General features: G+C 42.9%; 1 protein-coding gene across 1 annotated transcript in view; it reads left to right on the top strand.

Annotated features, from left to right (window-relative positions):
* Positions 1 to 11108, top strand: part of RNF149 (ring finger protein 149) — an 81746-nt gene extending 70638 nt beyond the window's left edge. The window contains exon 7 of the mRNA XM_075336470.1: positions 10117 to 11108. Coding sequence (XP_075192585.1) covers positions 10117 to 10184 — 68 coding nt within the window. The 3' untranslated portion in view covers positions 10185 to 11108. The remainder of the gene's footprint in view (positions 1 to 10116) is intronic.
* The last annotated feature ends 1710 nt before the right edge of the window (positions 11109 to 12818 follow it).

Genomic DNA, 12818 nt, shown 5'->3' with positions numbered 1-12818 from the left:
TGTCTTGTCATGGTGGGAATATGCAAATTATCCTGACTAGTCCATGGGGCGTCTCTTCTCTCTACTAAAGCAGTCCAGCTTTGATCTAATGCCCCCCCCAACAAACCCACACTTACTGCTCCTCCACAGCCTTAATTTATTAAAGCAGCCTTTCATTATTACACAAATTAGATTGGTGAAAAAATTTAAAGGGGCTGTCCGGTGAAAACTAGGTTTCAGCTATACACAAAATTGGAGATAACTTATTGATTGATGGATAGGGGTGAGATCACTGGGCTACATCCATTTTGCATGGGGATGCTGTACTAAACGAGAACAGCGCGGCCGCCCCATAAGGAATGACTGGAGTATTCTAAATGTAAGTAAACCAAATAAGTAATATATAATGTTGATGCTACATATGTGTAAACTAAGTAAATACCTGAATGAAGCTCCTTGCCAATACAAATACCTGTTATTCCTGCTAGGCTTATTTAGGCAGATGCCAGTACCACTATATAATACAGTATCCCTTTGCCCTTCAGATAACGTAATGTCACGGAAACTGTTTTTAATTACACTAATGTAAAGGAGGCGCTAACTTGTCCTGTTCATATCCTTGGTGTACAGGGCCTTTTTATTCACCTTGTTTTTACTTAAATGTATTTTTGCATATTTTGGTGCTGTAGTGAGTCTGTGGTTCTTTTACAATCTCAAATGACTTAGGCCTCGCTCCTTATATGCATCCATGCAGCTTTTTTTTCCCTCCAGCAAAGGAAACTGGGGTGGGAACTGATGCCATTGTATTCTCGAGGATTGTTTCAATTCACCTAGAAAATGAATTGTTTTCAGAACTAGCTATGGCACCTACTACTGCACAACCTGGTATCAGTTGTGTTGGCCTCAGGCTTAAAAAAAACTGACTAGGCACAACTTATTAAATGTTTAAAGTTGTGGTCTGAAGTACAAATAATTTTCATCTAAATTTCTATTTCTATTTAGTGTCCTAATCTAAACTAATTTCTAATAAATGTACATTAAAAATTATCTTTTCTTCCTCTACTTATTTTCTGATGATGCTTCATTTGAGAACCCCAGTGCATGCTGGGATACTCAAAGGAAACGTCATTAGGGGCAGAGGCTTTTGTCACTGGCACAGCCTTTGCCCCTTCCCTGAAACAAAACGTCATTGGGGACTAGTGTTTCAGGGGCTAAGCTGGTCCTTGCGCGCTGTGTGATGTGCACAATGGCAGCGCACTTTCTGTTGTCAGAGAGCCTCTGCCCCCTGATAACTCTTCATTCAAGTGTCCCAGCATCTACTGCAATTCTAAAACAAAGCATTTTCAGAGAGAAAGGGTGAAAAATTAGAAAAGCAGTTAGTGTAATTCCTCAGGGACAGAGGCTTCTGTCACTGGCATAGTGTCTTCCCCCCCGCCCCCCAGCAACAAAGTGTCATCAGTGACACGTTTCAGGGGCTGAGCTAGTCCTTGCACGCTGTGATGTGCACGATGACTGTGTGCTCTCTGTTGTCAGAAAGCCTCTGCCCCTGATGACTCTTCATTTGAGTATACGAGCATGCACTGGGATTCTAAACGAAGCGTAATTAGAGAGAAAGTAGAGGGGAAAACTTATTAAAGCTGATAGTGTGGTTCAGTAAGGAAGAGGGAATTTTTAATCTAAGTATTAGAAATATTTGTTTATATTCGGCACTAAATGGATAGGGATTTGGCTGAAAATAATTTGGCCTTCAGACCACCCTTTTAAAGTAGATCTGTCACCATATTTTACATTACAAACTGCAAAAATTATTAATAAGATCTCTTAGACCTGGTAAACTTTAAAAATCCATGTATATTCCTGATTTTTACTTGGATATTCAATATACGTATACAGACTCGTAACATGTCAGATCTATTTAATAATGTATACAGTTTGTATTGTGAAATCAGGTGACCAATCCACTTTAAGTTGTAGGTAAGGTTAAATGAAAGGTTAGTTTCCAGCCTTTGTAGAGAAACGTGGACAACAATGGCTGAGAATACAGAAATAGCATTGCAGGAGTATAAAGATATCAATAGGAAATGTAAAAAAGAAATCAAACAAGCAAAATTAGCTACTGAAACAAAAATCGCCAATGACATTAAAATAAATCCCAAAATCTTTTATAAATACATTAATGCCAAAAGGAAAACAAAGGATAGTATCGGCCCCTTAAAATATAATAACAAGTTAGTTATAGAGGACAAACAAAAGACTGAGATATTAAATAGGCATTTCTCATCTGTATTCACCAAGGAACTGACTGTACCAGGGATCATTCAACAAGTGAAAAATCAAAGTTCACCACCCGATATAATTAATTTAACACAAGATGAAGTACGCCTACGTCTGAGTAAATTAAACATTGACAAATCCCCAGGGCCAGATGGCATTCATCCACGAATATTGAGGGAATTGAGCTCCGTAATCGACAGACCGCTGTATCTCATCTTTTTAGACTCACTTGTAACAGGGTTGGTGCCTCAGGATTGGAGGATTGCTGATGTGGTACCGATATTTAAGAAATGTAAGAGGGTAGATCCAGGCAACTACCGTCCAGTAAGCCTGACATCAGTAGTATGCAAAGTTTTTGAGGGCATTTTAAGGGATGACATGCAAAAATATATTGCAGAAAATATGATAACTGACAAACAGCATGGATTCATGAAAGATAAGTCGTGTCTAACCAACCTGTTGGGGTTCTATGAGGGGGTAAGTTCAAACCTGGATATTGGTAATGCAGCTGATGTGATTTATTTGGACTTTGCAAAGGCATTTGATACTGTATCACATAATAGCCTTATACTAAAGCTCCAGAAGCAAGGACTAGGGGACACAATATGCAACTGGGTAAGGAATTGGCTAAAAGATTAGTCATAAATGGTACATTCTCTAAATGGGCTATAGTCAGCAGTGGGGTGCCGCAGGGATCTGTGCTTGGACCGATTCTTTTTACTCTCTTTATTAATGACCTTGTGGATGGGATTGATAGTAAAGTGTCGGTCTTTGCCGATGACACCAAACTATGTAGGATATTAAAAACTGACCTGGATAGTACAATATTACAAAAAGATCTGGATAAGATGTCAGAATGGGCAGATACTTGGCAAATGAGATTTAATGTTGATAAATGTAAAGTAATGCACCTAGAACGGAGTAATCCTATAGCTGCGTATACATTAAATGGAAGTAAACTCGGGACTACAGAACAGGAGAAGGACTTGGGTATTCTCATTACAAATAAGCTGAGCAGCAGCACTCAATGTCAAGCAGCAGCTGCTAAAGCAAACAAGATTCTAGGGTGTATAAAAAGAGAGATTAGATCCCGTGATCCCAACGTATTGTTACCCCTCTATAAATCACTTGTAAGGCCACATCTGTAATACGGGATCCAGTTTTGGGCTCCACATTTTAAAAAGGACATTCAGAAGTTAGTCAGTTCAAAGGCGGGCAACTAGACTATTACAAGGAATGGAAGGCCCTCCCATATGATGACAGGTTGAAAAAGTTAGATATGTTTAGCTTAGAAAAAAGACGCCTCAGAGGAGATCTCATTTATATGTATAAATACATGTGTGGTCAATATAAAGGACTGGCACATGACTTATTTCTTCCAAAGACAGTACTAAGGACCAGGGGGCACTCACTGCGAGTGGAAGAAAAGCGATTCCGACACCTAAATAGGAAAGGGTTCTTTACAGTTAGAGCGGTCAGACTGTGGAATGCCCTACCACAAGAGGTAGTAATGGCAGATACTATAACAGCTTTTAAAAAAGGGCTGGATGATTTCTTCAGTACACACAACATTGTTGGTTATAAAGGACTTAGTGACTAAATGTAGAACTGGTGGAGGAAGGTTGAACTAGATGGACCTAGGTCTTTTTTCAACCTAAGTAACGCATTACAAAACAACCTGTCAACTTTGAAATGCTGTGTAGTCTATAGTAGATTTATGTCTACGTATACCTGTTATCTCTACACTTATACAAAGAAAATTGTCACTGATTTGGACCACCCACTTGACTGCAGAGCCCAGGATGAGCAGGGATTTCTGTTAATATGCTACAAGGTTTTCTGACGGTCACAAAATTTGGACATTAATCTAAGCAACTCCTCTCCTGCTTTAGAGCATCTCTGTGGAGATGGCTCAGGGTTGGGAGTGACCAAGTATGAGGAGGGTTCAGAAGCGGGGTTTTCAGAATGTGAGATGGGCTCGGGAGCAGTGGGGAGCAAGTGTGCAGTGGGCTCGGAGCAGTGGGGAGCGTGTGTGCAGTGGGCTCGGGAGCAGTGGGGACAGAGTGTGCAGTGGCCTCGGGAGCAGTGGGGACAGAGTGTGCAGCGGATCCAGCTGAAATCAGTTTTTTAAAAATGGCCAAAAAAATTTGCCTGCATGACTTTTGCCAGTGGATTGCTGCTGGATCCGTTCTGATAGATGATTACTGGATATGTAAATTTACAAACACACAAAAGACAGGGAGGAAGAGCCTGCGTGACAAGTTGACCAAAAAATTGTAATATGAGCCAAAGCAGGATGAACTGAAATGATTACATAAACGGAGATATAATAGGGATACTCCTTTTTTTTTTTTTTTTTATTAGATTTTTGGCATTTTCTATTTAAAGCTTCTTGTAGCGCTAATCCACTAGTCTGCAGTGATACATGCATGACCTTTAGGAAAGCAGAAAATGAACACCTTTATAAACTTTAGATAATACAGCTTGTCCTTGATATTTGGTTTCAGATGTTGTGTGCTTAAAATGACTTGTGTTCTGTAATAATCCTGGAAAATAAATATTCCGTAGACTGGGGGTACACGGTGACTCTGACCGCAAGACAGATCGTTCGGCAATCGATCGCTGTGGGCCCCTGCAACATTGCAGCATGACTCAAGGATCAGGTGGCTTTTGGACCCGCAGGGTGCTGTGACTGCGACAAAGTCAGCAACCATTATTTTGTGTGTGTATGTGACATGCTTGCCGAGATCACAACTATCAGTCTTAGTGCAGCCCCAATATTTGGCCTTACAACCTATGTTCTTGCACCAGCCTTATTTTTGTTAGCAAATGATCTTCACAGCCCTTAGGCTACTTTCACACATCAGTTTTTTTCCAATCAGGTACAATCCAGTTTGTGCCTGATGGAACGGATCCGTCTCAGATTAGGAAAACCTGATGTAACGGATCCGGTAAAAAAAAACGGATCCGGGGTTTTTTTTTTGGTTTTTTTTTAGGCTGAGAGACACTCCATCATCACCGCACATACACCGGCACTCCCGCACATCACCGCACATACACCGGCACTCCCGCACATCACTGCACATACACCAGCACTTCCGCACATCACTGCACATACACCGGCACTCCCGCACATCACTGCACATACACTGGCACTCCCGCACATCACTGCACATACACTGGCACTCCCGCACATCACTGCACATACACTGGCACTCCCGCACATCACTGCACATACACTGGCACTCCCGCACATCACCGCACATACACCGGCACTCCCGCACATCACCGCACATACACCGGCACTCCCGCACATCTCCGCACATCCACTGGCACTCCCGCACATACTCCGGCACTCCCGCACATCACCGCACATGCACTGGCACTCCCGCACATCACCGCACATACTCCGGCACTCCCGCACATCACTGCACATACACGGGCACTCCCGCACATCACCGCACATACACGGGCACTCCCGCACATCACCGCACATACTCCGGCACTCCCGTACATCACCGCACATACTCCGGCACTCCCGTACATCACTGCACATACACGGGCACTCCCGCACATCACTGCACATACACTGGCACTCCCGCACATCACTGCACATACACGGGCACTCCCGCACACCACTGCACATACACGGGCACTCCCGCACATACACCGACATTACCTCCGTGACGTCACCGCTGACGGCGCGACTCCCTTCAGTTGGTGCGTGGAGCTCACAGGGGCGGCGGTGTTCTACTGCCGCTCTTGTCAGCTTCATGTAGCAGAGCTGAAAGTGTCGCGGGACCTCTGTGGATTACGTCGGACCTGCAGGGGTATTTGGTGATTTTAATAAAATGGTGAAAGAGGGTGGGTTTTTTGTCCTTTATTCCAAATAAAGTATTTTTTTGGGTGTATGTGTTTATTTACTTTCACTTACAGGTTAATCATTGGGCGTGTCTCATAGACGCCTGCCATGATTAACCCCTTATTACCCCGATTGCCACTGCACCAGGGCAATTCGGGATGAGCCGGGTAGAGTCCCGGGACTGTCGCATCTAATGCATGCGGCAATTCCGGGCGGCTGCTGGCTGATATTGTTAGTCTGGGGGGCTCCCCATAACGTGGAGCTCCCCATCCTGAGAATACCAGCCTTCAGCCGTGTGGCTTTACCCTGGCTGGTATCAAAATTGGGGGGGACCGCACGTCTTCTTTTTTTTTTTTTTTTTTATTTATTTATTTTATTTTACTGCAAGATATAGACCCGCTCACCGGCGGCTGTGATTGGTTGCAGTGAGACAGCTGTCACTCAGCGTGCGGGCGTGTCTAACTGCAACCAATCATAGGCGCCGGTGGGCGGGGAAAGCAGTGAATACAAGATTGAATAATGGGCGGCCTGCAATTTTAAATCAGGAGATGCCGCCGGAGCAGTGTGACAGCCGTGCAGCGCCGGTGAGTGGGTGAGAGTGAGTGAGTGTGACTATGAGAGAGAGGAGAGGCTGGGGCCACACGGGGCACTAGTGTGATGCTCGCATGACACGCGGCTCACGCTGGCAGCACAGCAGGAGCCGAGTGTCATGCTAGTGTGCCTGCATCTGAGGTACGACCCTGCGAGCGGACCTCAGCTGCGGGGGGCGGGCAGGCACTCAGGAGGGGCGGGCCGGCACGGAGGAGGAGAAGGTGGGATTTATCTCCCTCTCTCCTTCGTAGCCGGCTATACGACTCTCGCTCTGCACGCACGGTACACCGGTGTACCGCGAGTGCAGTGCGATTTTTCTCTCGCCCCATTCACTTGAATGGGTGTGAGAGAAAAGAGTCTCACATTACACCCGCATCATGCTGCGATTGTTTTCTCTGTCCGATTAGGGCTGAGAAAATAATCGCTCATGTGTGCAGACACACAGGCTAGAATTGGTCCGATTTTCTCAGAGAATCACTTCTGGGCATGCTCAGAAGTAAAAACCGAATCCGGTACATGCTTCCGGCATTTGATGCATGCCACCGGATTCGGCGTGCATAGACTTTAATTATGCACCATGCCGCACAGCGCCGCACCCGGCGCTGTGCGTTTTTTTTTTATGAGACAACGTTGCATGAAACGTTCCATGCGGCCACCGCATTCATTAATTAAGCCGCATCCGGAAAAAGCCGGATGCAACGCAAGGTCATCAGGCACAATCCGGTGACAATACAAATCAATGGGGATAAAACTGATGCGGTAACGGATCCGTTTTAACCGGGTTTTTTTTCCGGATTGTGCCTGATGGGAAAAACCTGATGTGTGAAAGTAGCCTTAACAGGAAGGATATTTGGCTATAGAAACGGCTTAGCATGGCCTTGATATCAATGTTCAAAGTGAAGGTTGTTTGCTTGGATGATATTTGGTAGACACAAAGTAGAATTATATCCTTCACTTAAAGGGATTGTCTCATTAAGGCAACTCCTTTGTCTATGACCTATCGGACCATATGGACATAATACAAGGGGATGGTCTCCTGCTGAGGTCCCATCTTTTAAAAAAATAATAGAGCAAAGAACCTCTGCAAACAGCTGGTCATTAGAGAATCTAACTACGGATTCCACTGGTGCCCTTGGGCTGATGTGTAACCACCGCCCCCCTACTTGTGGAAAAAACCTTTTGAAAGTTGCTAGCAAGATTTATGCTTCTGACTAGTAAGAGGTAACTAAAACCAAATGACTGTTAGAGCACGGGTTTACGGGAAGTTTTCATGTCCCAATTATCCATCCAGCTAAAAATAATTGGGTGAAGTGTCCTGTCGTATCCTAAAAATGTTAATGGGGTTTTGTAATGCTGCTGACCCTTTGGTACTGTTCATTACAGTAGTCACGTAATACTTACCATAATAAAATAGTAGAGTGCTGGCAAATTAATCTGGATTTTGTGATATACCTACTGTATGTATATGAGTATACCTACAATAATGGAGTTCAGGACCGGACTATAAGTGAGATTTAACTCAGGCATTTGAGAGCACACGGGCCCATCGGTATGTGGCGAGTGTGAATTATTTTTCTGCATATATAGGTTAGGAATGGTCAGAAGGAATATATCACATTTACAGAATATAGACTGCAGTCAAAGAACACTCCTACTCACCCACTTCTCTAAATGGGGGGGTCTCTATCAGGGCAGTTTCACGGTAATCTGGCCAACAAGACGAACATTAAAAAAAAAACGTATTTCCCAAATAAATACTACTGGTAACTGTAACAATTATGCTGCAAAGCGCAACTTTCCAGCATGGGCCACACCGCCAGCGCGTTACTCAGATATGTAGACGTCCGTTATATTGCTAGGGTCTTTAAAGATATGTCATCCCCTCCTAAGAAAGGAAAGCACTATTAGATAGAGCCAAGACACATATATATATATATATATATATATATATATAATGGTCATCAGATAATACAAGGAGCAAATATTGCCACTATGCTCATACTAACCCAAACCTAGTATGCTGTATCAATGCCAACATTACTACTAATAATACTAATATAAAGGAAAAATAAGTCAATGCCCACATATTACCACCACGTAGTGATTGAATACTGCCATCCTGATCATTATCAAAGCCACCTAACTACTAGCAATACTACCATCATACACTGATTACATAGTTGCAGATGCTAGTTCTACAGAAGTCCTCTGTACACCGTGTGTGTGTATTTTTGTATGTATATATTTTAATCTCACTGAATAAAAGATAAAATTTTAAAATGTTGACAATACAGAGTCTTGTAGAACAATTTTTTAACCCACATCCTGAGAATGAGGATATCCTTAATAGTGGTGTTGACCACAGGACTCCCGTGACAGTGCAGGGTCTATGTAAGCGGCCATCTGCCTGTACGGCTCCATTTGGCATTTTCCAAAATTGATAATGACCTACCTAGAGCTGTTGAACTCTTTATGGCCGACTAATGTTGTTAAAAAAATATTGCATTTTATGATCATTTCATGATCCCAAAAAATTCCCTCTGCCGTAGAGGCAGTTTTTCTTTTAACCATTTAATGACCAGGCCTGAGACATAGTGACCAGTTTTGTTTTTTATTTTTTTTTTGTTTGTTTTTTTGCTTTTCTCATTTCATTAGCTAAAATATTTTTTAATGATAATATAGAAACACAATTTTTTTTTTTTTCATGGTTTTGTACTAAATCATATTCCTTGATTACGTTTGGGAGGATACCTAATTTGTATAGCTTTTTTTAATCTTTTGCGCAATTAAATTTATTTTTTCCTAAATTCCTTTTTTTTTGTTTACTAAATAATCGCATAGTTATATTTGTTACATAATGGCCCCGATTCACCATTGACATTAAGAGGGACATGCAGTAAAAAAATGCACCAAATTTATTACGAGACTTATGCCTCTTCTTGAATTTGGCGTAATCTTATCAGTCGTGTGCGCCTCCATGCACCTCACTATATATAGTATAATTTCAGTTATAAAAACCTGCTGCCAGTTTTGATGAATTTGTCGGGCGGTGCGACGCCCCTTCCTGGCTCCTCGTTAGCTCCTTCCACCCAAAAGATGACGTTGCGCAAAACATTCTGTCTTTTGGCATATCCCAAATTTTTTGTGTAACTATATATCTTTTCAGAGTGTTTGTAATGACTTTGATAAATTGGGGCCATTATACCTCCATAGTGGTCATAAACGACTTCTGGGGACCTTACAGCATTACATTTTTATGCCTTTTTCACTGTATCATCTGTAGGAGTTGAGGAAAAAACTACATTTCAATGAATGTTTTTATTTATGTGGCTTGGTAACGTTCATCTTGCACCTCCTTGAAGACCTGTATGTATTTCTCAAGTGACTCATGAAATGTCTTTCCTCCACAGACGATCCTGGCAGTGAGGAAGCATCCGGGGAACAAGCACAGAATTCTGGAACCATTACTGTTCTCTAACCTTCTTCATTAAGGCCCTTCAGACTGCTAGAAATTTTACGGGTTTTATATAAGCCATGAAGTGACATTTGGTTTAAGAGAAGAGTATAAGAGGCTTATAACTGCCGGATACTTCTAATATTATTATTATTCTATTTAATTTAACATACAAGCCCTTTCTTCGAGCACATACAAATGGCATTCGTTACCTATTTGTGTAAGGACTGGAGGCGAGTACTGGTGAAACCATGTTACAATTGATGTCAGGTAGGAAATACATATAATTCCTGGAGAGAAGGATATCCCTAGCTGAAGGAATGCTGAAACTTTTAGTGGACTATAGAATAGCTGTAATGCCTTATGTGCTAGCCCCCTCTTCCAGTACCCTTGGACTCCATGAAAAGAAACCTTACAATAAAAGCACTTATTCAAGGAGACTGACGGCTCTTTACCCGTTGTCTTGATGCCCATGCACAATATACAACTGATGGCTGATTCTGGAAATCTGGCTCAGGTAATCTGTATACACAGCAGTGACGAACAAATTCTGTTGCACTTGGTCCATCTCAGGAATTGGGACACTTCCGCTGATAAACCAGTTCTGTTCTGTTGGATCCGGCTCTGGGATCCCGGCACCTGCAATGTTGAATATGTTCTGTTTTTGTTTTGGATCCAACTCAGGAATTTGTGTGGTTGCAGTGATGAACAGATTCTGTTGTTGTGGATGGAAAATGTTAAGCATTACAAGATTACCCAATTGAAGGTGGAATATGCTCATACAACTCAGTTACAGGTTTACTCATTAATTAGTTTGACCAAAGGCTGCTGAATATTGTTTTTTTTCTTTTTGTTTACATTTAGATCTAAAGCAAATAACATAATTACTACATAATGTGCTGAATATAAGAGGAATTAAAGCCTTTTTATTGGTTGTAATAAATGCTACATTGAGTTGTGTGTTTATTTTATGACCTATATAATCCCTGAGCCTGTTTTCACCTTCCTCTCTTGCCTGTTTTGACCTTTCTCGCCAGGTGAAATTTTCCAGTGTCTCCTTATGACATATTAACTCTAGATCACTTCAACTTACCCAGTCAATTCTTAACCGCTTTCGTTACATATTGTACGTCATGTTAGGCCTTTTTCACATGTCAGTGAAAAACACACGTTTCTCACTGACTTGTTAAAGGTATGTATGTCTCTCCATGTGCCGTGATTTTGGTACACATGTGATGTCTGTGTGCTAGTGATAGTACATGGAGATCAGGCACTTATACTCACCTGTCCACGCCACTGCTGTCCATTGTGCTGAAGTCTCCTGTGCTGCTGTATCCAGCCGCCCTCTGCAGCTACTTCCGGGTCGGCTGTGCAATGCATATGTATGAGCATAATTAGCCGGCCTGGAAGCAGAGACAGTAGTGGTTAAAGACAGCAATGCTGGAGATGGGCGAGTGAAAAAGCTTATTATTTTAAATGTCCGTGTTTTTCTGGTACGTGTTACATGCATCAGACGGTGCCCTATTATTATTATTATTATTATTATTATTATTATTATTATTATTTATTTATAGAGTACCATAGATTTCATGGTGCTGTACATGAGAAGGGGGTTACATACACAATACATATACAAGTTTTAATAGACAGACTAGTACAGAGGGAAGAGGACCTACCACAGGGGTAGTAATGGCAGACACTGTAATAGCTTTTAAAAAAAGGGCTGGATGATTTCCTCAGTACTAGAGATGAGCGAACCAGAGGTTCCGTGTTCGTACCAAACACAGACTTTACTTAAAAAAAAAAAAAAAAAAAAAAACAGTTCGGAGTTGGAGTTCAAGTGCTTTACATATAAATACTGGAGGTGAGCAGACCCCTGGAAGTTTGGATCGGTGGGTTCAGCTGAACTTAAATTAAGATGAGTTTGGGATTCATACTTGACCTGAAATGTAAGTCACTGATTGGGCAGTTTGGTTCTCCACCCACATGCAGCCAGCCATAAACAAATCAATTACAGGGGAGAGTGGGCAGGGCTTTTCATTACTATTATTATTACTAGATGATGGCCCGTGTAGTTAATGTATGATTTTTGATATGTGGGTGTTGTCTGGGTGTGGGGGTGTGTGAGAGCGGTGTTTGTGTGTTGCGCTGTTTGTGGAGCGCTGTGTGTCTGCAGCGTTGTGTGTGTGTGTGTGTGTGGTGCTGTGTTGCGCGGTTTGTGTGGGTGTGTGTGTGGGGTGCATGTGTGTGTTTTGGGAGAGGTATGTTTTGTGCAGTGTGTGTGTGTGTGTTGCGCGGTATGTGCGTATATTTGTGTGTGCTGCGGTGTTTGTGTGTTGGGTGTTGTGTGTGTGCGGCGGTCTGTGGGTGTCTGTGTAGGGCGATGTTTGTGGTTCCCAGTGTGTGTGTGGTGTGTTGTGCGGTGCGTGTGTGTTTTGGGGGAAGGTGTGCACCCCCATCGTGTTCCATCCCCCATGCGCACCCCCCATCGTGTTCCATCCCCCATGCTGCGCACCCCCCCCATCGTGTTCCATCCCCCATGCTGCGCACCCCCCATCGTGTTCCATCCCCCATGCTGCGCACCCCCCATCGTGTTCCATCCCCCATGCTGCGCACCCCCCATCGTGTTCCATCCCCCATGCTGCGCACCCCCCATCG

Source organism: Anomaloglossus baeobatrachus, chromosome 2, assembly GCF_048569485.1.
Source record: "Anomaloglossus baeobatrachus isolate aAnoBae1 chromosome 2, aAnoBae1.hap1, whole genome shotgun sequence".
In the NCBI taxonomy this organism is placed as follows: domain Eukaryota; kingdom Metazoa; phylum Chordata; class Amphibia; order Anura; family Aromobatidae; genus Anomaloglossus; species Anomaloglossus baeobatrachus.
This window is presented reverse-complemented; position numbering and strand designations above follow the sequence as displayed.